The sequence below is a fragment of the Schistocerca gregaria genome, chromosome 1, assembly GCF_023897955.1.
Source record: "Schistocerca gregaria isolate iqSchGreg1 chromosome 1, iqSchGreg1.2, whole genome shotgun sequence".
Lineage (NCBI taxonomy): Eukaryota > Metazoa > Arthropoda > Insecta > Orthoptera > Acrididae > Schistocerca > Schistocerca gregaria.
This window is the reverse complement of record NC_064920.1, coordinates 364057953-364080503: the sequence shown is the minus strand read 5'-3', so window position 1 is coordinate 364080503 and position 22551 is coordinate 364057953. Positions and strand designations below refer to the sequence as shown.

The following is a 22551-nucleotide window of genomic DNA, read 5'->3' as shown; positions in this document are numbered from 1 at the left end:
CACGATCTTGGGTCTCCTTGCTTGCTAGGCAGAAATGCTAACCATTACACTTCCACAGCACGATGGTCAACGTTGTTGCACGGAGCATTACGTTCAATGCTGGGGTGCTTGCCAATATCGGAGACCCCTGGCAGTAGTGACAATATGTAGGTAGTTCGAGCGGCAATATTAACTAGTGAGCTGTGGTAGTGTAATGGTTAGCGTTTCTGCCTAGCAAACTAAATGGCCCGGGTTCGAGTCCCGGCCGAAAAACAAATTCTTATTCAATAATTACGAATCAGTAACTATGTTCGTGACAGAAGATGTAGAGAAAGAAGAAGAATGGCTACCAATTACAATTTTTATAGAGGATAAAAAGTGAAGGAAATAAGAGCATGCAACACACATATGTGTTCAATTTATGAAAATCAAGCGCAAGAGAACGTTCACTGTTTTTTAAAGATGCAGCTTTCGCCAGACATATATCGCTGGTCATCAGAATTAATACTGTCTGCAGAACTATACACAAATAAATCGGGTAAAGATTCAACTACTGAGATGAGTGGGATTAAATGATACCCATAGGCTGTTCAAATGGCTCTGAGTACTATGGTACTTAACTTCTGAGGTCATCAGTCCCCTAGAACTTAGAACTACTTAAACCTAACTAACCTAAGGACATCACACAACACCCATGCCCGAGGCATACCCATAGACTTAAAAGGTGAGAATTTATTTAGTCTGCAAGAGCAACATTTCCAGTAAACATTATGTCCATAAGCTACTTTACGATAGGTGGATTCACCGAGTAGCTCACTGCAACCTGTGTGCCGTTCCAGTGAAGAGGCCACAATGTGTCGCTTAACACGCTGCACACTCCATTCCTTCGTAGATAACGCGACGCAGGTTGAATGCACAAGTAGCCCGGGCCACGAAATCATACATCTGGGTCAGCCCTCCACGACTTGTGGTTTGCAGCTGACCCTTCATCTAGAAGGACTGGTTATGTACAACCGTTAAACAGAACACATTGCTTGCAGTACGAGGGTGCAGTGAGCGCCCAGCGTCTCCGACAACATAATTATAGCTAGTTTGCTATTTCACATTATTTCGATACAGGATAAACAAAAAACATATATAGAAAACTATCCTATGCTAAAGATATAAAGTTTCAACCATTATTACAAAAGTGTTTACAGAATGATTATGTGTACAGCTTATCAATGTTCAAACAGAGGAACAAGAGTGTAAATATCACAATAAAATGGTAACAGAAGTAGTAATTAACATTACCGCTCGTTTCCTTGCACTTGAATGACTGTTTAAAAAATACTGAACAAATCACATGAGTACAAAATACTGAGGACACGGAACAGTAAATTTTGATCAGTCTGCTATCGTCAACGGGGTATATTTATTTAATTGTTAGCACTAAGCAACACAGCTGTTTAGGACAATTTTGGTGTGAGACGAATTTGTTCCTTCTTCGAACGTAAAGCAAGTTTTCGGACTTGGGGCAATGGAAGAAGAAGGAAAGGGAACTTCACACTTCCGAATACTTGACAATTCTCAACAGAAAATAAACTAAGATTAAAAAAATTCGCCGTCAACAGTGATGTGATGCATGTTTAGGGGCTTCATATTTTGAAGAACGTGTCCAGAAGGCGAGGGAGGGAATGTACTGTGCGGAGCAGTTAGTGTGGGTTGTTGGAGAACACGCTAGGCGCGGACTGGATGAGGCTGACGATGTCCTGCTGGAAGGATAGCGGCTCCGTGCTGGGGTCGAACCGCTTCACTGGCTGGCCGTCCTTGGACACCAGGAACTTCTCGAAGTTCCAGCGGACGTCCGACAACAGGAATCGGTTGTAATCGAGGCTGTACTTGTCGGAGAACCCAGTGCGGGTGGAAGGGCACCGACTCTGCGAAAATCAGGACGTTCCACTGGTTAAACATTTGACACAAACTATATTCCATTACTTGAAATAAGACAGTCTCGGTTGCTGTCTTACTTCAAGAAATTCATAACCGGTTGCTGTACCAGGTGCCCAGTACGGAATGGAACCAATTTTACTCTATTCCATGAGTTGTTTTATGAAGCAGAACGAGAAAGGCACTTGTATACAGGACAAAAATGAGCTACTAAAAATCATTGAATAGACAAATGCTCTTACGTCTGTTGAATTCCCCTTGAAATGGGTGAACGACGACTCGCTCCTTTCTGCAGCTCCATTTCGTTTAAGTAAAGTGTTGCAAAACAGAACTTTTCTGTTTTCTTAAATTGTTTCATTACCTTCAAATTTGTGAGGGAAAATCGGTCTCTATTTTTAATTTAAAATAAGAGGTAGTATAATGAAGTAGCCTTGTGAAAGTTCAAATGAAACAATTTATCTGTGTAAGCCACTTCTTATTTTCTTCCATTACGCGATTCGAGAGTTTATACTCTCATCTTCAGATGGAAAACAGCGATATCTCCTTACGTGTGTATCAGCTGGGTGCACTAGTTATTTGTTTTGATTTTATCTTGCCACAAAAAATATAACAGGCACTTGTTACCGTCATATGACACTAACATTACACAACTGAAATGGTGATAGAGTTCCAATCTGCTCCAGTGTACAGAACCCTGCAGTTCGTCATAAATGATCATCATCATTGACTTCATTTTTCACACATAAACACAAACCACTAATATAAACACATCAAAGATTGTAACGATGTAAAGATATGGTACGGATCAAAGGTACTTATAGCAATTAATTGTTTCTTTCTTTATATCATCTTATTAGAAGTATTACATTGCAAAACATATGATGGTAACAAAGTAGATAAACAAAGGATATACACATATATATGTATGTATATGTATATAAAACTTACAGACCTACAAGTTTATATATATCTACAGAACTTGGAGACTTGGTGTACTGTTTCTCTACAGTGTTTTGGGAGTTTTCATTTATTTGTAACTGACTCTGGAAGAAGAAGGTAGAAAGAATTATAATGGATGGTCTAGTACACCCAGAAAGCTCTTAAAGAAGCTCATTGCCACTGTCTCATCTTTTTCTTTTAGTGTGTTTTGTCCATGTTTTCTGTTTTTCCAGCTCTTCATAAAGGTTGAGTTTGTGGTCTTTATTCATTTTGTGAAGTATTCCTAAATTGTCCTCCATGTACCAAACAAATGTCCTGAGTCCTAAATGTGCGTAGCTTTGGCAGATTTGTTGGGTGTGTTGTACCTAAATGCATTAATGTGTTTCTTGACTCTAGTTTAAAAGCTTTGTCCAGTCTGACCTACATATTGTACAGAGCACATCTTGTATACACCTGGGTTGGAGAATTGATCTTTATTGATTTTTGTATTGTGTGGCATTATATTACCTAGTTAATTGTTTGTGGAGAAAGCAACTCATACATTGTATGGTCCCAATAAATTAGCAATCTCTTGCGATACGGTACCTACATTGGGAAGGCATACTATCCAGGTATATACCTGTTTGTTGTTGTTATTTATGTTTCTGTGTATTCCTTTCTTAACTTTCTTAGATATTTTCTCTATGGTTGTAGGTTGAAAGCCATTTGCGGCTGCTATCTGTTTGATGGCATCAATTTCATTTTGGAGTGTTTCCATACTTGATGGCATTTTGTGTAGTCTGTACAACATGGATCTAAAAGCTGCTAATTTGTGTGTGTGGGGGGGGGGGGAGGGGGGGAAGGAGGGGAGGCGGGGGTAATTGCATGAAGAAGCATGTAATGTACATCTGTAGTCCTGGGTTTTCTGTAAATAGGAAGCATGTGTTCATTTTTTGTGATGGTGAGGTTCAAAAAGTTTTTTTGACTTCTTTCATATTCGGAAGTGAATAGAATGTTTTTATGCAAGATGTTGAATGCCTGAATTATTGCCTCAACATTTTGTTTGCCTTCCCTCCTATGTTATTAATAATGTGTCATCATATCGTTTGCAGTTAATGACTATGTCAGCTATGGTCCGTGATGTACTACTGCCCATTTCTAGGCCATTCGGTTGTTTATATTTTTTATTGTTGAAAGTGAAATAGTTTTAATTAAGTACCAGTTCAAGCAAATCAATGAATGCAACTATTTCAGTCACTAACAATATTTAGTGTTTTATGAGACTGTGTTTGATAACATCCACTGCTTCATCTATGGGAATGACTGTATTCATGACATCTAGTGATATCATCTGGATTTATCAGGAACAGGAATGTTTAGTAGCTCATGCGCTAATTTAGAACTGTTTTCGACAGATTACCCTGTTTGAAATGTGTAGTTGTTCCTCAGAATCTCATTTAGTTTATGTGTCAAATTATAGCCTGGGCTGTTTCTAGAGTTAACAATAACTCTCACAGGACAGCTCCTTGTGAATCCTTAACTATGACCCCAGTTGTGGTGCTTTTGGGTTCATGGATACGCATCTGTATTTCTCCTTCTCAATTAATAAGAAGTCAGTTTTCTTTAAGAGTGCCTTGATCTCAGCTTGAAATTTGTCTGTTGGATCTTTCTTTATATCTTGAATATTGTTTTGTTGAAGAATTATAACATTTTCTCAATATCAGTTTGTTCATGTACAGTCAACAATGTATTGCCCCTGTCTGCTAAAAGCCCTGCATTTTGTACCACTGAGTTCTCATTCCAATATACTGTTTACTTGTGTGCTATTGAAGATTTTGTATTATTGCTGCCGAGGTTGACAATAACACAAAAATTTCAATAACCCAGAAGGTAGTGTATTAGAAAGAGAACAGAATGTCACAAAATGCAGTGCTTTTAAGCCCAATAACAACAGTAAAACACTAACCCAAGACAGTAAAACACTCGAAACCATAAACAAGAAACTAACAGAACGTGAACCAATTGCAACAAAAGTACTGACACAGATAAAGTGCTTTATTTGAACTTTTATTGACAAAACAGTCATAGTTTCCTGGGCGACATAAGTAGCCTTACAGTGAGGTGAGAAAGTTATGCTATAGATGGCGGCAGTATCGCGTATACACGCTGTAAAGAGCAGTGCACTGGCGGAGCTCTCATCTATACTCACGTCATTCGCGTGGAAGTGTTCCCAACGGGATTAAAGCTGCAAGACGCAACCTTAGGACCGAGATTCGCTGCTGACTGCAGAGGTAGTCTTCTGCGTTCGACGTTCATCTTGAGTACAGACTGTAAGTACAACATAAAGCTACGTTCGCAATGAGAGGTTTGTCTCTGAGACTTGTGTCCGCCAGAAGTCGCGAAGAAAAGTATCTTGGCTCATGTGCTTGTATATCGCGACTTAGTTCAGGAACCTGAGCCCGGCAGAAGCAGCCAACGTGAGCGTTCTGACTGGCGACATGTAGCCAGTCAGTTTCACGGAACATGGCGTTCGACACAAAACTTCTATTTATTTACGTTAGCGCTGCGAATATAATTGTAAAAAGGAGGCATAATCGGAGACAGGAATGTAGGTGGTGGGTGCGTAACTTTCTCAGTAAACTGTGTACTCATAGATATTACAGTTCAGTGATGAGTGACCCAAAAGTTCAAGACATACAGGGTTTCAAAAATTTTGTTCATGTACCTATGATGGACTTTTGAAGTATTACTAGATATGACATCTAAATATTAAACAATACGCATGATACAAATTTTCGGGAAGCTGTAACCCCTGCTGAACGACTTGCAGTTAAATTTCGATTTTTAACTACAGCTCCTTCTACATCTACATCTACATTGATAGCCCGCAAGCCACCGTACGGTGCGTGGCGGAGGGTACGCTGTACCACTACTAGTTATTTCCTTTCCTGTTCCACTCCCAACGAGAGCAATGTATGCTGGCGATTGTAGAAATATTGGGCAATCGCTTCAAATGCTGGTTCTCTAAATTTTCCCAATAGTGTTCTTCGAAAAGAATGTCGCCGTCCCTCTAGGGATTCCCATTTGATTTCCCGAAGCATCTCCGCAACACTTGCGTGTTGTTCGAACCTACCAGTAACAGATCTAGCAGTCCGCTTCTGAATTGCTTCGATGTCTTCATTTAATGCGACCTGGTACGGATACCAAACACTCGAGCAGTATTCAACAATAGATCGCACTAGCATCCTAAATGCGGTCTCCTTAACAGATGAACCACTCTTTTCTAGAATTTTCCCAATAAATCGAAGTCGACCATTCGCCTTTCCTGCTACAGTCCTCATATGTTCGACCTATTTCATATTGCTTTGCAACGATAGGCCCAGATATTTAAACGTCGTCTCGAGCAAGACAGTACTAACGCTGTATTCAAACGTTGTGGGTTTGTTTTTCCCGCTCAACATTTGTCTACATTTAGGCCCATTAATAACACCAACTATAAACTTTGTCCAAGTCATTTTGTATCCTCCTCCAGTCACTCAACGATGTCACGCTACTGTACACCACAGCATCATCAGCAAACAACCACACACTGCTGCCCACCCTGTCCCTCCAATCATTTATGTATATAGAGAATAACAGTGAGCCTATCACACTTCTCTGGGGCACTCTTGACGATAGCCTTGTCTCTGATGAACGTTCGCCGTCGAGGACAACGCACTGGCTTCTGTAACTTACAAAGTCCTGGAGCCACTCACATATCTGTGTACCTATTCCATATGCTCGTACCTTCTTTAACAGCCTGCAATGGGGCAACGTTCATACACTTTCCGGAAACCGAGCGGTATGGAATCTGCCTGTTGCCCATCATTGGCAGTTCGCAAGTATATCATGTGAGAAAAGGGGAACCTGAGTTTCGCACGAGCGATGCTTTCTAAAACGATGCTGATTCCTGGACATAGTCTTCTCGGCCTCAAGAAAATTTAATACATTCGAACTGAGAATATGTTCAAGGATTCTGTAGCAAAGCGATGATAGGAATATTGGTCTGTAATTTTGCGGGTCCGTTCTTTTGTCCTTATGTACAAGAGTCGCCTGCGCTATTTTCCAGACGCTTGGGACTTTGCGCTGGGCGAGAGATTCGTGATAAATTCAAGCTAAGTAAGGGGCCAAACGCCACAGACTACTCATTGAAAAACCGAATTAGAACTCCATCCGGACCTGATCATTTATTCGTTTTCAACTCCTTCAGTTGTGTCTGTATACCAGGGACGCTTATGACTATGTCGTCCATTTGGGAGTCTGTTCAATGGTCAAATGACGGTATGCTTGTACTATTCTCCTGCGCGGACTTCTTCATCAAGGTGAAATTTAAAACTTCGTCTTTCACTTTGCTTTCTTCAACAACCACACCAAACTGGTCGACAAGTGACTCGATGAAAGCCTTAGATCCACTTAGCGATTTTACATAGGGCCATAATTTTCTCGGGCAGATCCTTTACTAAGTTATGGCGGTGGTAGCAGTTGTATGCTTCGCGCGTAGACCTTTTCAGAGATGCATTAATCTCCATTAACCTTTGTTTGTCGTCATTTGCGTGTTCTCACAGCTTCTGCTTTCTCAGCAGTTTCCGAATTTCGTTATTAAAGCATGGTGAGTCTTTATCGTCCTTAATCCACTTACTAGGCACATAATTCTCCAGACCACAATTTACAGTTTCCTTAAACTTTGCGCATTATTCCTCCACGTCCATTTTACTGGAACTGATGTCAATTCACTGTCTAGGTGAGAAGCAAACAACTGCTTATCTGCTCTTCCTAGCAGTAACACTCTCTTAGCATTCTTCACTGATTTATCAGCTTTCGTAACCGTAGTTGCTGTAATGACATCAAGATAACTTATGCACTTTTTAATATTGGCGTTGTCGATAAGGTCCGGCCTATTTGTAGGTACGAGGTATAAGATATTTCCACTGCGTATGGGCTGCCGGGCGTAATTGGTAGGTTAAAGTCGCGTCCAACAAACAATGTATGATCTGGTATTTACGCGCTACTGAAAGTAGACTTTCTTTGAATGACTCTAGAACTGTCACAACGGAAACTGGTGATCGGTGAAAACATCCAACAATTAACTTGTTTTCACCTACACCTTTTGTATGAGACTAGATAACTCCATTGCCGCACTCCACTTCGACCTTAACCGAGACAATATTTTTGTCAACTGCAATGAACATTCCCCCTCCTACGGCCTCTAATCTGTCTTTCTGATATACCTTATTACACACATAGCATTTCCATATCCAGAATCAGTGAATTAATACCAAAACTATTGGTTTGTTTACATCCTTCAGAAGAGGAGCGAATCATAGGCGTACCACTTCCCTGTTCGATCGTGGTGTCTTAGAGGACCAACACTGATCACCTGTACCCAAGATGCTACGCGACGAGTCTACCTGTAAACTGATTCCGAACGCACACGCGCAGTAGAAATTTTATCAGGGATTTGTGTTGTGTTTTCGATGAGCGAACGCATACAGGCGCATGTATCACAATAGAGTTTTTCTCGGAATTCTAGCATCCTTGTCGCAGCTATATGTCGCAGGAGCTTGAGACTTGTATTACATGTCATCTGCTAAATGTGCCGGTCACAATTCTATGCAACAAATTTCTTAGTGAGTATGTAGCGTAAGAGAGATTAGGACTACAGGCATTAATTTGTATCTCGCTCCATTAGAGAGTGGAACAGGAACGGGAGCGAGTGGCAGTGGTACAAAATACGGTCCACCACGCACTGTATTTTGGCTGAGTATGTAAGTAGATGTAGAAGTAATGAGGACGTAGCTCTGAATTTCTTGGTAGTAGCTTCGCTCTCCCCCTCACACACACACAGAGAGCCTTTGCCTCCAGCTCTGGTGAACAAGAACATGCCGTTTTGTACATGGCACGCACCTTGAGGAATGTGAAGAGCGGGTGCTCCTTCTCTCCGTTGACGTCCGTCTTGGCGAACATCTGGAAGTTGGGTTGGAAACCGCTTCCCGGCCGCACGTAGGCGATGCCGTTCAGGATCTCCGTGGCATTGGCGCCCGGCTCTTGCTGTGGAAAACACACTCAAACTTAGCACCTACATATAGAAGAGAATAATGCAAAATGATTCAACCGATTTCTCTAGATTGATTCTCGCACGTGAATAAAGCTACAAACTTGGGTTGAATTTCAACTTATGCATCGAAACTTGGCCCCAGTTGTAAGATGCTGGGTCATGTTGTACTCGGTAAGGGTCTCGCTGGTGCGGCTAGCTCAGTCGGTAGTTTGTTGTCAAATGAGCTTCGATTCAAGAGGCCGATAGCACAACAGGAAGCGTATTGCATGCTCTGTTTCAACAGACGCAATTCAGTTACATCTGTGAGGTGTGATTTTCATCGAGAGCGCACCGCTGCACATCGTACAGCTCGTATCATTCGACGACGGCACCGTAAGTTTAAAGACAGGGTAGGTAACGATCCCTGAAAAGGTTATATGCACATGTGGCAGGAAATGCCTTCCATTGGAGGTACGCCGTCTTGAAGATGGAAGTAGAAGATCTTTGACAGTGTGGACGTCAATGACAAAGCACAGACGAGAACACACTAGGCAAGTGGTAATGTTGTGTCTGTACTAGTTTTTAAGTTCCACATTGAAGAAGCGGTCGCCGACAATCCTCGTCCACACATTCCTTATGTGTCTGTCTTACAGGTTTATCGGCGACGTTTGCATTTCAAACCGTACACTTTTCCGTTAGTACAAGCTCTTTGCGATGCTGATAAAAAACAAAGTTATAGGGCTACGTTCCGTTTAAGTTGAAAGATAAACTTCCGTAACCTAAGAATATAAAATAAACAACAGTCACATACTTTAGTCAAGTACGAGAGAGACTCTCACAAGCTTCCGTATTTTGTGCCGTTTCCAGAGAAAAGATTTACGGCCTGTTCTTTTCCGTGGAAAAAAGGTAACAATAATGATCCACCTGCATACGTTTCACATTTGCGACTACGTAAAAATATTTCATTTTTCAACAGGACGGAGCACCATCGCACTTGACACCTGCATGTGAGATGATTTCTTAAAAATGAACTGCCTGGATGATCGATGGAGCATACGGATCTTGCAGTCCACCGTTAGCCTGCAAGGTCCCATGCGTAAGTAATAATTCACCCCAAGTTTCTGTCTTCACTCATGCAGAAGATAGGGTCTTGTCCAACCAGATGAATATTTTTGAAGGACCCTGTACTAGCGAGAATTAGTAAGCGACGGTTTCAAAATGAAATAGTTTAATAAGCTAAAGGTAGCGGGCAATCATATTTGTAATAGCTGAACTTAAAAGTATGTGTTATAATTTGTACTCAAAGAAACAAAGGAAATTTCTTTAATTTTTGTCCCATTTTAACTTTAATAACTAGTAATCACGAAATAACTATGAAGGCCGAGCTCGGCTGCAGCTGTCACTCACCAGACCAAACTGATTACAAGGAAAACCGAGGACAGCCAGGTCATCCCCCATACTGGATTGTAGTGCATTCAGTCCATAGTAATGGGGAGTGAAACCTCAGTAAGTCGCCACGTTGACGACTAGCACCACCTGTCCAAGAATAAAGACAACAACGTTTTTCGAAAACATGCGTATATGAGTCTCATTGAGAAAAATAAGTGTTAATGTGGTAGTTAAAGTAAGGCTAGAACAAAACAACAGTTCTGTCTGTGACAATGTCAGTCTCTCCATTAAGCGTTACATCTGTCAGGTGAATATTTGAACGTTTCTCAGTTAACTATTCAAAACAAACAAAGAGTTAGATTTGCTGTGTCCTATATAGGCTCTAAATGATGACTCCAGCACTGGACGAAGGAACGTTAGGCAGAGAAATGTGCCTGGGACCGCGGCCTAATGCCCGTAAATCTGGATGTTCTTAGAATTTTTCTTTCAAAGTTTGAACTATGTTATCCATCGATTTATTTATATTTTCCGTCTTCCCTGCTTGTAGACTGGTGTCTCAGGTTTTTAACTGGAAATCGGTTTGTCGATATGTGACATCGCTCCCAAGATTCCCGTACTCATTACGTTTCTTAGGCACTGCACGTTTTTAGCTATTTTCGTCAACTCTCTTAGCTCGTCTTCATCGGAACATCTCGAAAGAGCTCTCGCTCAGTGGACAGCACAACAGTAGTTAACCTCTTCAAAGGATCCACATTCCACTCCGCGTAACATAACCACTCTGTCTTTGGGACCCTAAAATGTGACAGGCCTTGCTTCGTACAGAAACATCGGGAGCGCGATCTGGAGCTAGTTCGCGAAATTTGTAGAGGCCGCTGTTAATATGTTCTGGAATTCTAAGTATGGTACCCTTGTGTAAATATGCCATTATGGGATTAGTTGTTGACAACACTGACTCATTCAGAAGAAACTGTAACATTAATTCAGTGGACATTAGGAGAAAAACGGTGTGCACTTGGGTAACATTTGCTTAAGAGTGATACAGAATGCCGCGCATGGTCCCAAGGAACTCGAGATATACATTAAAAAAGCACAACAAGAAGAATTTGTGTGACAAACGAAAATTGGTAGGCTTGTTTCTACATCTGAATGTCTATTCAAATTTCACGCAAGTCGCATAAGAGTGGGGCTAGTGGCGTCACAGGATGCAAGTCAGCTTTGCTTTAAATACACGCTTTAACAGTGTTGAGCCTTAGTTACCTTTGAGATCGGACCTGGTTAGTTGACGTTTGTCAAGAATGCTTTTCAGGCGACAAAGACACCATTATCAACATCTCACTGAGTTAGAACGAGGAGCTGGATGTTTCTCCTACGATATTGCAAAAAGGCTTGGCAGGAATATAGCCATTGTACATGATTGCTGGCAGCGGGAGTGACGAGAATGTAAGGTCGCCAGAAGACTGGGTTCCGTACGGCCATGTAGCGCTACCGAGAAGGGAGATCATCGTGTTCGGCGTATGGCTGTGGCCCATCGTAATGTGTCTGTCGCAGCAATCTGATCAGCAGATGGTACCACTATGACAGAGCGAACTTTTAAAAATCGGTTATATCAAGGACAGCTCGGAGCCAGAAGTCCTGTTGCGTGCATTTCACTGACCCCAAAGCACCGTCATTTACGACTTCAACGGTGTCAGGGGAGGGAAAGGAGGAGGTCTGTTGTGTTTTATGATGAAAGGTGGTTCTGCCTCAGGGTCAGTGATGACCGTCTGTTGGTTAGAAGGGCCAGCAACCAACTCGCCTCCGTGCTAGACACTCTGGACCTTGTAATGGTACTTTAATTACGTAACCATTACGGCACCTCACCTGAACCTCTCGACACCAGTAAAATTCTACTGTGTTTCTGTAGAATAGTTAACATATTTCTGAGACAACATTCAGATTTGATTTCATTAATGTAGAGGTACTTTGATGCATCGATATGTTTATATTGCAATGATATTATTCTTATGTGTATTCTTTCTTTTGTCACTATGATCTTTGACGTACTTTTAACACTTGATTTTTGTGTGCGTAAGCGGTTATTAGTTAGAGAGTCGGAGCTTGAAAAATTCAAGTCTTGGACGTCATGTTGGAAAGACGCATAACGTAGTCAGCTTACAAAATGTGAACTTTAACAGTGAGGAAGATCTTTTCAAGTATGTTTTGTATTGTGGAGTGATGTTTTGTGTGTTACGTGATATTGCAACAAAAGCAATAAGAAGGAAGTGTAACTTAAATTCGGATTACTTTTTACATCACCACTGTGCTAACTTTCAAAGGTTTAATCTTCAAGAATGGTTTGTGAAACACATCTGTAAAACTTTTGAATATCGCAGAATAACACCTAGGTCTCTCTGTATCCGAGCTTGGAATCATCACTACCTAGATTTTCGACGATAGAGCCATGAATTCACGAGACCAGAGCGGGAAACACGAAAAGATGAGTGCCTAGTTTATCCATTATTGTATGAAATGACTTTATTAACTGTGCTCTAATGACACCTGCCACATAATATAACTTCCTTGCCGCCCAAAAATGCAGTATTCAGCAGCGTGAGCAACACTACAATCATAATTTTTTACCTTCGTTGTTGTCAGAACCTGCACCTGGAGTCCTGCGGTGCGATTTCGTATGACAACAGGAGCATTGTCGTGGTTATCCCACGATCCCGACTGTAAATTTATACGTCAATCTGGTAGTTCGACCTGTTGTGCCGCCATTCATGAATAGAAATCCAGGTAGTGGTTTTCCAACAGGGTACCGTTCACCTGCATTCCGCCATTGCAACCCAACATGCTCTACAGAGTGTCGAGGTGTAGCCTTGGCACGGTCGATCACCAGATCTATCTCTAGTTGTGCACATGGGGGACATCATCGGACGACATCTCCAGCAACCGGCATTAACCGTTCCTGCACGCCAAGTGCAAGAGGCATCACGGAACTCCATCCCATAAACTGACATAAGGCATCTGCACAACACAATATAAGCACATTTGCATGCTTGAATTCAACATTCTGATTGTTGCATCGGTTAGTATAACATTTACAATAGCTTATGTCGCACTTACATTAACGTATGATCTTGCTATGTTACTCATTTAAATTTATTTCATTACTCTGCATTAAATATTATTTGGTGTTGTGGTTTTTTCCGTCAATGTAAGTAAATAAATGTGAAAGTTTCTGGCAAATTGAATGAAACTGTGTGGCAGACTGGGACTCGAACCTCGGAGTATTGCTTTTTTACAGGCGGGTCCCGTACCGCCTGACCACTTCAGCGTACAGTCCACTGCAGAGTGAAAACACATTCCGGGAAATAAATGTGAACTGCGCAACCCTACCCTACAGCTTTCTTCTGGAGCACAACATCATAATGCTGCACTTATTGCTGAGGCAGATACCTGGCTTAATCGGACTGCAGCGAAAGGATTCGTAACAATAGTGTTAGTGAATGGTGTCGACCTTGCCGCGGAACTTGGAGAGGCTGATGTTGCGCTCGCCCCAGATGTCCTCGGCGGTGTAGTTGTAGATGGAGTCGCCGTCGTTGTAGTCGTTGGAGCACTCCACGGAGGAGACCCGCTGCACGGCTTTGGCCGCCCCTTCGCCCACTGCCAGCGCCGCCAGAAGCAGCAGCACCGGCCCCATCTTCTGCAACACAAGGGCACACTACCTCAGGGCATGCGCCAAATATGTGACAACATTCACCGGGGAACCAAAACATGAAGACAACAGTCCAATGTTGCCTCGTGGTGTTGCTGCCACGTGACGCGTTAAACAAAGTATACAGGGTGGTCCATTGATCGTGACCGGGCCAAATATATCACGAAACAAGCGTCAAACGAAAAAACTACAAAGAACGAAACTTGTCTAGCTTGAAGGGGGAAACCAGATGGAGCTATGGTTGGCCCGCTAGATGGCGCTGCCATAGGTCAAACGGATATCAACTGCGTTTTTTAAAATAGGAAACCCCATTTTTATTACATATTCGTGTAGTACGTAAAGAAATAGGTATGTTTTAGTTGGACCCCTTTTTTTTGCTTTGTGATAGATGGTGCTGTAATAGTCACAAACACATGGCTCACAATTTTAGATGAACAGTTGGTAACAGGTGGTTTTGGTTCAAATGGCTTTGAGCACTATGGGACTCAACTTCTGAGGTCATTAGTTCCCCTAGAACTTAGAACTAGTTAAACCTAACTAACCTAAGGACATCACACACATCCATTCCCGATGCAGGATTCGAACCTGCGACCCTAGCGGTCTCGGGGTTCCAGACTGCACCGCCTAGGAACCGCGCGGCCACTTCGGCCGGCAACAGGTAGGTTTTTTAAATTAAAATACAGAACGTAGGTACGTTGGAACATTTTATTTCGGTTGTTCCAATGTGATACATGTACCTTTGTGAACTTATCATTTCTGAGAACGCATGCTGTTATTGCGTGATTACCTGTAAATACCACATTAATGCAGTAAATGTATGTAGTTAATGTTTATAGACAACTGGTCCAAAAGAGGTTCGTGTAATTAAAGTTAAAAAAGATGATTGGCCCTGAAAGACAAAGGAAATGTGGAAACCATAACAGACAATAAATTGGAAAAAAAAATTAGAAGTGAAGCGTGGGAAGAAGGAAAAAGAGATGAAGGAGAACGGGATAAGGAGAATATTTGTGTTTCTATAGCTGCAAAACCTTTTTAAGAGGATCTTATGTATTTTTTGTTTGGGTTTGTAATTTCTTGATACGGAGAGTTATGGAATATTCTGTATTCGCTTAGTATTAACAAACATTTCTAACAGTGTTACGCGTAGTGACAAAATTATGCGGACCACCTTCTCGTTGTGTGACGTTAAGCCCATCTTTGTGTTTACGGAAGAACACGCTTTCACTCTCAAAGCACAGTACCTCTCAAGAAGAGGGCCTGAGCGCGCCTAGAACTGAAAAACTGGAGCATGCTTTAACATAATGTAGGACACCAATGCAGGGGCTGTAAACTATGTATAAACTACAACTACCTGAATATGACGCTTAAAAGCCCGAAACACGGATTCAATATTTACATAATCACTTGTGTCTGGTCATACACGTCAATTTGTTTTCTTTATTCTCAACAAATCTTGTAACGTATTTTGGTGTTACCAAAAATTCTATATGAATTACAGTGTTACGTTACTAAGCAATAAGTTTCGTTCAGTTACGGCATACCAGCAATTATTGCCATGTAAACTAAGCCATATTTGAGTTTTATTTCGTCATTTACTAGAAGAACCTATCTTATCTGAAACAATTTGTAGCCTGCAATGAATCTGCACATAATTCAGAGACTGGTTCTCAAAATGACTATCTATTAAAAATGAGTGACTGGCGCATGCATAACATTTCTTTTCTCAGATGGGAGCTTGTCTGCTAGTGGTCACATCAGGCACGTATCCAGGGTATAAGTTATTGGAGGGGAGGGGGGGGAGGGAGGGAGGGAGGGAGGGAGGGAGGGAGGGGGGAGAGAGAGAGAGAGAGAGAGAGAGAGGGAGAGAGAGGGAGAGAGAGGGAGGGAGAGGGAGAGAGAGAGGGAGGGAGAGGGGGAGAGAGGGAGGGAGAGGGGGAGAGAGGACTCTTATGTTGTTACTGTTTTCTCCCCTTCCCCTCTCCCCTAGATATAAATCTGCGTTATCATCACTTTTAATGAGCAACAGATGATTTTGATAGTAACAAGAATAATAGTATCTTTAATTAGAGTAAAATATATGAAATGTTTTAATATGATAATAATAATAATTGTCTGTTTATATCTGTGCTTAGTATTAAGTTTTAGCACAGCTTCCGACAAATCGCAGTTCTGAGAAATACAGCATTTGAAAAGTACTCGTCTGAAAATCAAGGACGCACGCGTAACATCATAGTGTGCGCTTACCACTGTCAATTTTTTCACTTAGTACTACGATGGAAGGTGTAGATGAGAGGATTGCTGTTTCTTTCAGTCGTTTCCACCTATGATCACAAAGTGGGCCCTTCTATCAGTTTTTCCTAGTGGACGGTCTTTGCCTTACTCAACTTTCTACACTTTGCCCGATGTACAGTTTGGTCAGGAAAAGTCTGAAAAGCTTGTAAGGGTGTTCCAGGGTTGGTAGCGCTGAGAAATAATTGTTTCTGAGTTCATTAGCGTTGAAGTTAGCCAATCAGGCACTAAGCGCGCAGTTCAAGCAGCTCCACAGATACAATTAGTGTCAGTTGTTCTCGTAGCATAGATTACTGCGCAGGAGACTGCTCAGCCTTTGGCCCGGATTCGATTTTTACTAACGTCCTACGTCCATTTTTTATGTCGCTCTGTTGTTCGGTTTTAGGAAACAAAGCGAAGAACTCGTTTGGCGGCACCATCTCTGGCGTCCCGCTAGAATTTTCTTGTGCAGCGGCCTGTTTCGCTAACTTGAATGTTAATTAACTCGGAAACGGGTCAACGTCTCGAATTTCTTTCTTAACAATTGTTTTTCAGCACAACCTAGCACGCAACACCCTTGGAAGCCTTTCAGACTGTCTCTGATCACCCTGTATATATGGACTTTCGAACCGTGTCTGATTTGTTGCTGACAGCAGGTACGATCAGTGTGTGAATATGTTTTACCTAGCTAGGCCGCAAACCTATCCACGCGGGTAAGCCCTCACGCAAACAACAGAAAAGCATCCTGTGTCAAAACGTGGTGCTTGATTTCTAAGGTTTGGCTCTGAGCACTATGGGACTTAACATCTGAGGTCATCAGTCCCCTAGAACTTAGAGCTACTTTAACCGAACTAACCTAAGGACATCACACACATCCATGCCGGAGCAAGGATTCGAACCTGCGACCGTAGCGGTCGCGTGGTTCCAGACTGAAGCGACTAGAACCGCTCTTCCACAGCGGCCGGCTTTTAAGGTTTGGTTGGCATTTTTGAGACTCGCGCTTTTCATACTACTTTACTCTCTGAAAGTCAAGTGACAAATTTTGAAAGTGTTATATGTAAAAACAGACAAGCTGTGACTAGGATGTTTTTAGTGGGTCATAACCCCATGACCTGGTCATTTGTTACGCTCCTGGTACGCGTGAAAGACAATACTATACACTGTCGTATTAATCTACCTCCCACCATCATCGCATCGTAAGTAATAATTCTCTTCATTCCAACGAACATGCTGTAGCAGCAGCCATTTGAGGATTACATACATGCCACAGAAGTTTATGTTTAAAAAGCTAGCATTATATAACTTTCATGATAAATTCTGCTCGCGTAAAGTGCAGTTCTGCGTCGCAGACGAGATCACGAGCCAAGGCCTTCCTGGCCTTTCTGTTACGGCACGGTAAGAGGTAAATACGTTAAACACCGAAGGCCTCGCGACAAAACAAGAGTTGTTCTCCGTGACAGGTTCGGTCACAACTGCCTCCTTGACTCAGCCAGTTCCTGGAACTACGGTTCGCTTCCGGTTTGTGAAGAGAGATCGCCGTCCCCATTGCAAACTGTAGTACGCCGTGCCCTTGCTGCTGCTCTCGTCTTGCGACAGGTGAAGCTTGCCATACAGACAAAATTTGTTTTCACCATCGTAGACTGAATGTCAGTGTGAGGAGAAGTAAAGGATTCAAGAAAGAACAAATAAAGGTCATAAAATACAGTAAAGCCACCATACTTCACCTTCGGACATTGGGAATCACTATCGGGAATCCAGGGTGGATTTTCTGATAAACAGTTTTCCTTATAAATATATTTTGAGGCTATAGCTGGCGCGACCGTAAAAAAATTTCATATCTTAAGCGCACATACGCGCGATAGTTCGCTTTGTGAAAAAAATCAACTCCTGACGAATGTAATTTTTTCCCAAAGTTGTTTCCAACGGAGCGCTGCAGACGATTTTGTTGACGGATTCTCGATACCCGACAGTGTTCGCAGTGAGGACGAGTGTGGCAGATAGCTGATACTCGAGTATGATACCTAGTGCTACCACGTCGCCCGTTCTTGCTTGGAGACTTCGACGGAGCCGTCAGATTTAATTATTCCAAAAGACGAAGGTTGACCCCCGCAGTGCCCAGCTGATGATCATGCTTGCCATCTTTCTGCATTGTCAGGGGGGGGGGGAGGGGGAAAGAGAAAGGGAGGGGGCCTCACCTCGTCCGCGTGATGTAGATACTTTGGCCGTAAATGATTGCAGGATTGTACAGAGGCTGCGACATGGGCATTAGCTTCCTTAATAATCCTCACATGCTTTATGTTTTACGATGAAAAGTTGATTAGTTTTACTTGCCTGTAACATGGAAAGAATCAACGAAGGAAGACAGAGTCATTACTGGTTGAGCCCCATTTGGATGGGAAAACGATCATTCGAGCTATGGGCTGTATTCTGTTTAAGGAATCGTTCTGACGCTCGCCTTAAGTTATTTATGAAAGCGACGGAAACAGAGTGTCTCAAAAGCTAAGCTACGACTTCAGTGTGTTTTAGCACCCAATCTAACTAAGATATTCACACCAAGTTTGACTTACGTGACAAACTTACCAAGTTTTGTTTGTGCGTGTTCCAGGTTGTGAGTGAAGCATAATGACAATGGTAAGAAAAGGCTGAGAGTGTGGAATGGTTATTCAGGCCAAATCTGACACGCACGCTGGTGGTAAAAGATTTCCATGCAGACAGAAAGCGTTGGTGTGAAACATCGTACTTAACGACCTGGAAAAAATGAAGCCGGCACAGAACGGATACGGTTGGCTTTTCAACGCCCACCGTAGAAGCCTGTTCTGAGGGTATCAGAGAAACCCCTAGTGCGACAATGCACAGTGTCCTTCGGAAACATTTACATAAGTATCCGTACCGACTGGAACTGTTGCACGCACTGAAACCGGACGGCAGATCATAACATACGCAATTCGCTGTGGATGTGGAAGTTCTTCATTGTTTAGAGGCCGGCCGGGATGGCCGAACTGTTCTAGGCGCTACAGTCAGGACCCGCGCGACCGCTACGGTCGCAGGTTCGAATCCTGCCTCGGGCATGGATGTGTGTGATGTCCTTAGGTTACTTAGGTTTAAGTAGTTCTAAGTTCTGAGGGACTGATGACCTCAGAAGTTAAGTCCCATAGTGCTCAGAGCTATTTGAATCATTTGAATTGTTTAGAGGAAGAGGGAATTTCCTAAAGAACCTAGCGTTTTCTGACGAAGTAACATTCCACGTGTATGGTAAGGCAAACAAACACAATGTTCGCATCTGGGACACAACTAAATCACTTATTGTGACGGAAGAAATACACAATTGATGCGGATACGTTGCGATGAGTATGGATAGAGCTTGAGTATAGATTGGATGTTGTGTGTGTCTCCAAAGGAGCACATGCTGGAGTTGGCTGAATGGCATAACAACTTTGTGAGTTGGGGCATCACATAAGCCAGGCATGGTGTGAATATAATTAGTTTGGAAGCAGTAATACTTTGAAGTTGTGTCGTACCTTTTGAGAGAACCTGAATTCGTAACGGTAGATGGACGGAAATTCCGTACCCTGTTCCTTCTGAATATAGGTCTGGTGTCACACCTGTAAGTAGTAGGCTACTTTACTTCAGCTTCCAGTAGAAAATTGTGCTGAATACGGGGTGTTTATAAATGAATATCGCGGTTTTAACGCTTTATAATATTTATTACCTTAAAATAGATGTTCAATGTGAGCACGGGCATAGCGAAGTACGCGATTGGTTGAACATCACTGTACCTAAGCGCTGGTTAGGCCGCAAGGGGTCCAATGACAGGGTTTGCTTTGCGTGGCCTCCACGTTCACCCGACCTAGCGCCATGCGATTCTTTCCTTTGGGGCTTCATCAAGGATCGTGTGTACGTGCCTGCGCTACCAGCAGATCTCCCTGGATTAAGAAACCGAATTGAAGCAGCTGTTGCTACAATCACTTAAGACACTCTCATCAACGTTTGGGAGGAACTCGGCTATAGACTTGATGCGTGCCGTGTGACAAATGGTGCTCACATTGAACATTTATAAGGTTCTTCTTAAAACTGTTTGAGTTGCTCTTTCATTTGACATATCATTTATAACTGTAAGTTTAATATAATAAATATCATAAGCGTTAAACCCCCTGATATTCATTTATAAACACGCTGTATATACACTCGGCCTGAATGGAAGTTTGACGCTGTTTGACAAAGCATTTGCCGTAGCACTCATAAAGAAACAAGGGACGAACTTAAAGGCCCCTGGACAGTGTGGTCATTAGAGCATGAGCAGTTGCACAGTTGGAAGAGACGGGAAAGGAAATCGCCCGCGGTCTGTTCAAAAGAACAATTCCAACATTCGTCTGAACTTACTTATGATAACCATGCAACAGACAAATAATGGTGAGAGGACAGTGATATGAACTCCGCTACTGCAGATTATGAATCAGTTGTCCGCTAAGCTCAGAACGAACGATTTAAGATCGCGTGGTTGGCTTCTAGTGTTAAAATCGGAGTATTCCTGATGCATTATCCGGTACCCTGCGTACCAAAATCGAGTTGGCAGTACAGCCCGCTTATCCTATTGTTAGTTTCGGACATTCGTCAGTTTGGGTATACAGTTTATCCAGGGCTAACACGTAGCACATTTAGTTCAAAGGCGTCGACTAGAATATCGGAAACAAAACTTTTATCTTCTTGGCGTATCTTTGAAATAGTAGGACTGGGAAAAGTGAAAGGAGTGATTAGAAGTCAGCGACTATTAATTGTTATAGTAAGCACTTCGTGCCTAGCACTGTGGGATGTCGTTGTGAAGTGGGCGGCTCATTGTAGTTTCGACGACACCGAAGCCACCTGTAAGTAGATTATCTATAGAAGATACGCTGACATTCCGTTTTATCTAACCTGTAGACAAGTAATGCAGTTTACTACGTACCGCCAATTTTTTATTTCGATACTACTTATTTTTCACAGCGTAGATTTCATCAGCAGCGAGACAGTGACGACACAAGCTTAGGTTCAGAAAATTTCTACAGCATTTTTAATCAACGCATACTAAAACAAAATTACGGCAGTAACTGTTTAAGTCTCTATCCTGACTGATGCAAAATCAGCTAAGTGACTACGGCGCGCGTGTAGCGGTGTTGGGCTCTGATGAGTGAAGTGATTCATCATATTATATTCTACATTCATGGCAGCTTAGCGCCAGCATTGTCTCATATTGTGCATATTTCTTTCTATAAGAGGACGACCAGAACAGCAGTTGGAGGAAGACAGAAGAAATGTTAGTGTCTAGCGTCCCGTTGACCTATAAGTCATTATTGATTGAGAACTTAGTTGTAAATGGCTCGGGGAAGCAATTTGTCGTCAGAGTACCCACCCCAGTATTTGCCTGAAGTGATTTAGAGAAGCCACGGACAATATAAATCTGGACTGCGAATCCCGTGTGTCAACCTATGCGCCACATTTTTCGATTGTAACAGCCGACTTGCTACTAAAATTCATATGGAAGAAATATTTCAAAATAATTTCGTAACAACAATACACAATACTATAACAGATGACAAGAAAAGTATGACGGGTATTAAAAGAAGAACTGCAATGACTAAACAAGCCTTTAGAAGTAAGAGTAATTTTGCTAACGAGCAGCCCCTTTAGTAGAGGGACAAGGAAAACGAGCAGCCCCTTTAGTAGAGGGACAAGGAAAAATCATTAATCAAGACATGTATGTTGAGCATTGGTTGTGAAGGGCGGACTATGGGGAGACAAGAAGAGATAAAATTAGAAGCAATAAAGCAGTGGATATGGAAAAGAATCACAAACACATCCTGGACTAAAAGAAAGTCTAATGAACACATACTAAAAGACAGTAAAGAGAAAAGGACATTGATACACACAAGAATCGACACGAAGAAGAAAACTGGGGGAACAAAGAGATAGGGCCAGAATATCCATAAAGCGAAGTGTTATCAGTGGAATGAACTGAAGCAACCAAAACAAAATCGTAAAAATTGCGAGGGTCAGAGAAGGACGGATACTACAACAAGGCGTTGCCTGTAGTGTTAAGTGATGAATAAGCCTCTGCGTCAAATGTGCGAACTGTGCGCAGTATTACACGCACGTAAAATGATTCTACAGTACTTCGGGAAGTATTTCTATTCCTTGAAGACATATTTCTCTATCTCGCCTCGAAGACTGTGAAAACCAACAATAGACGATACATCGGCAGCCGCTTATAATAGGAGAGAAAATCACTGTACAGAGCAGTAACTAAGTTACAGGTGTCGCCACA

General features: G+C 42.3%; 1 protein-coding gene across 3 annotated transcripts in view; it reads right to left on the bottom strand.

The window, feature by feature from the left end:
- Window positions 1–691: 691 nt before the first annotated feature.
- LOC126346648 (glutathione peroxidase-like) overlaps window positions 692–22551 on the bottom strand; it is a 111333-nt gene continuing 89473 nt past the window's right edge. For 2 of the 3 annotated variants that reach the window (XM_050002207.1, XM_050002204.1), the window contains exons 2-5: window positions 13788–13973; window positions 10307–10435; window positions 8770–8913; window positions 692–1898 (exon numbers count right to left, since the gene is read on the bottom strand). In XM_050002207.1, coding sequence (XP_049858164.1) covers window positions 1674–1898; window positions 8770–8913; window positions 10307–10435; window positions 13788–13970 — 681 coding nt within the window. In that variant the 5' untranslated portion in view covers window positions 13971–13973 and the 3' untranslated portion in view covers window positions 692–1673. The remainder of the gene's footprint in view (window positions 1899–8769; window positions 8914–10306; window positions 10436–13787; window positions 13974–22551) is intronic. The other variant, XM_050002205.1, reaches the window with a different exon arrangement.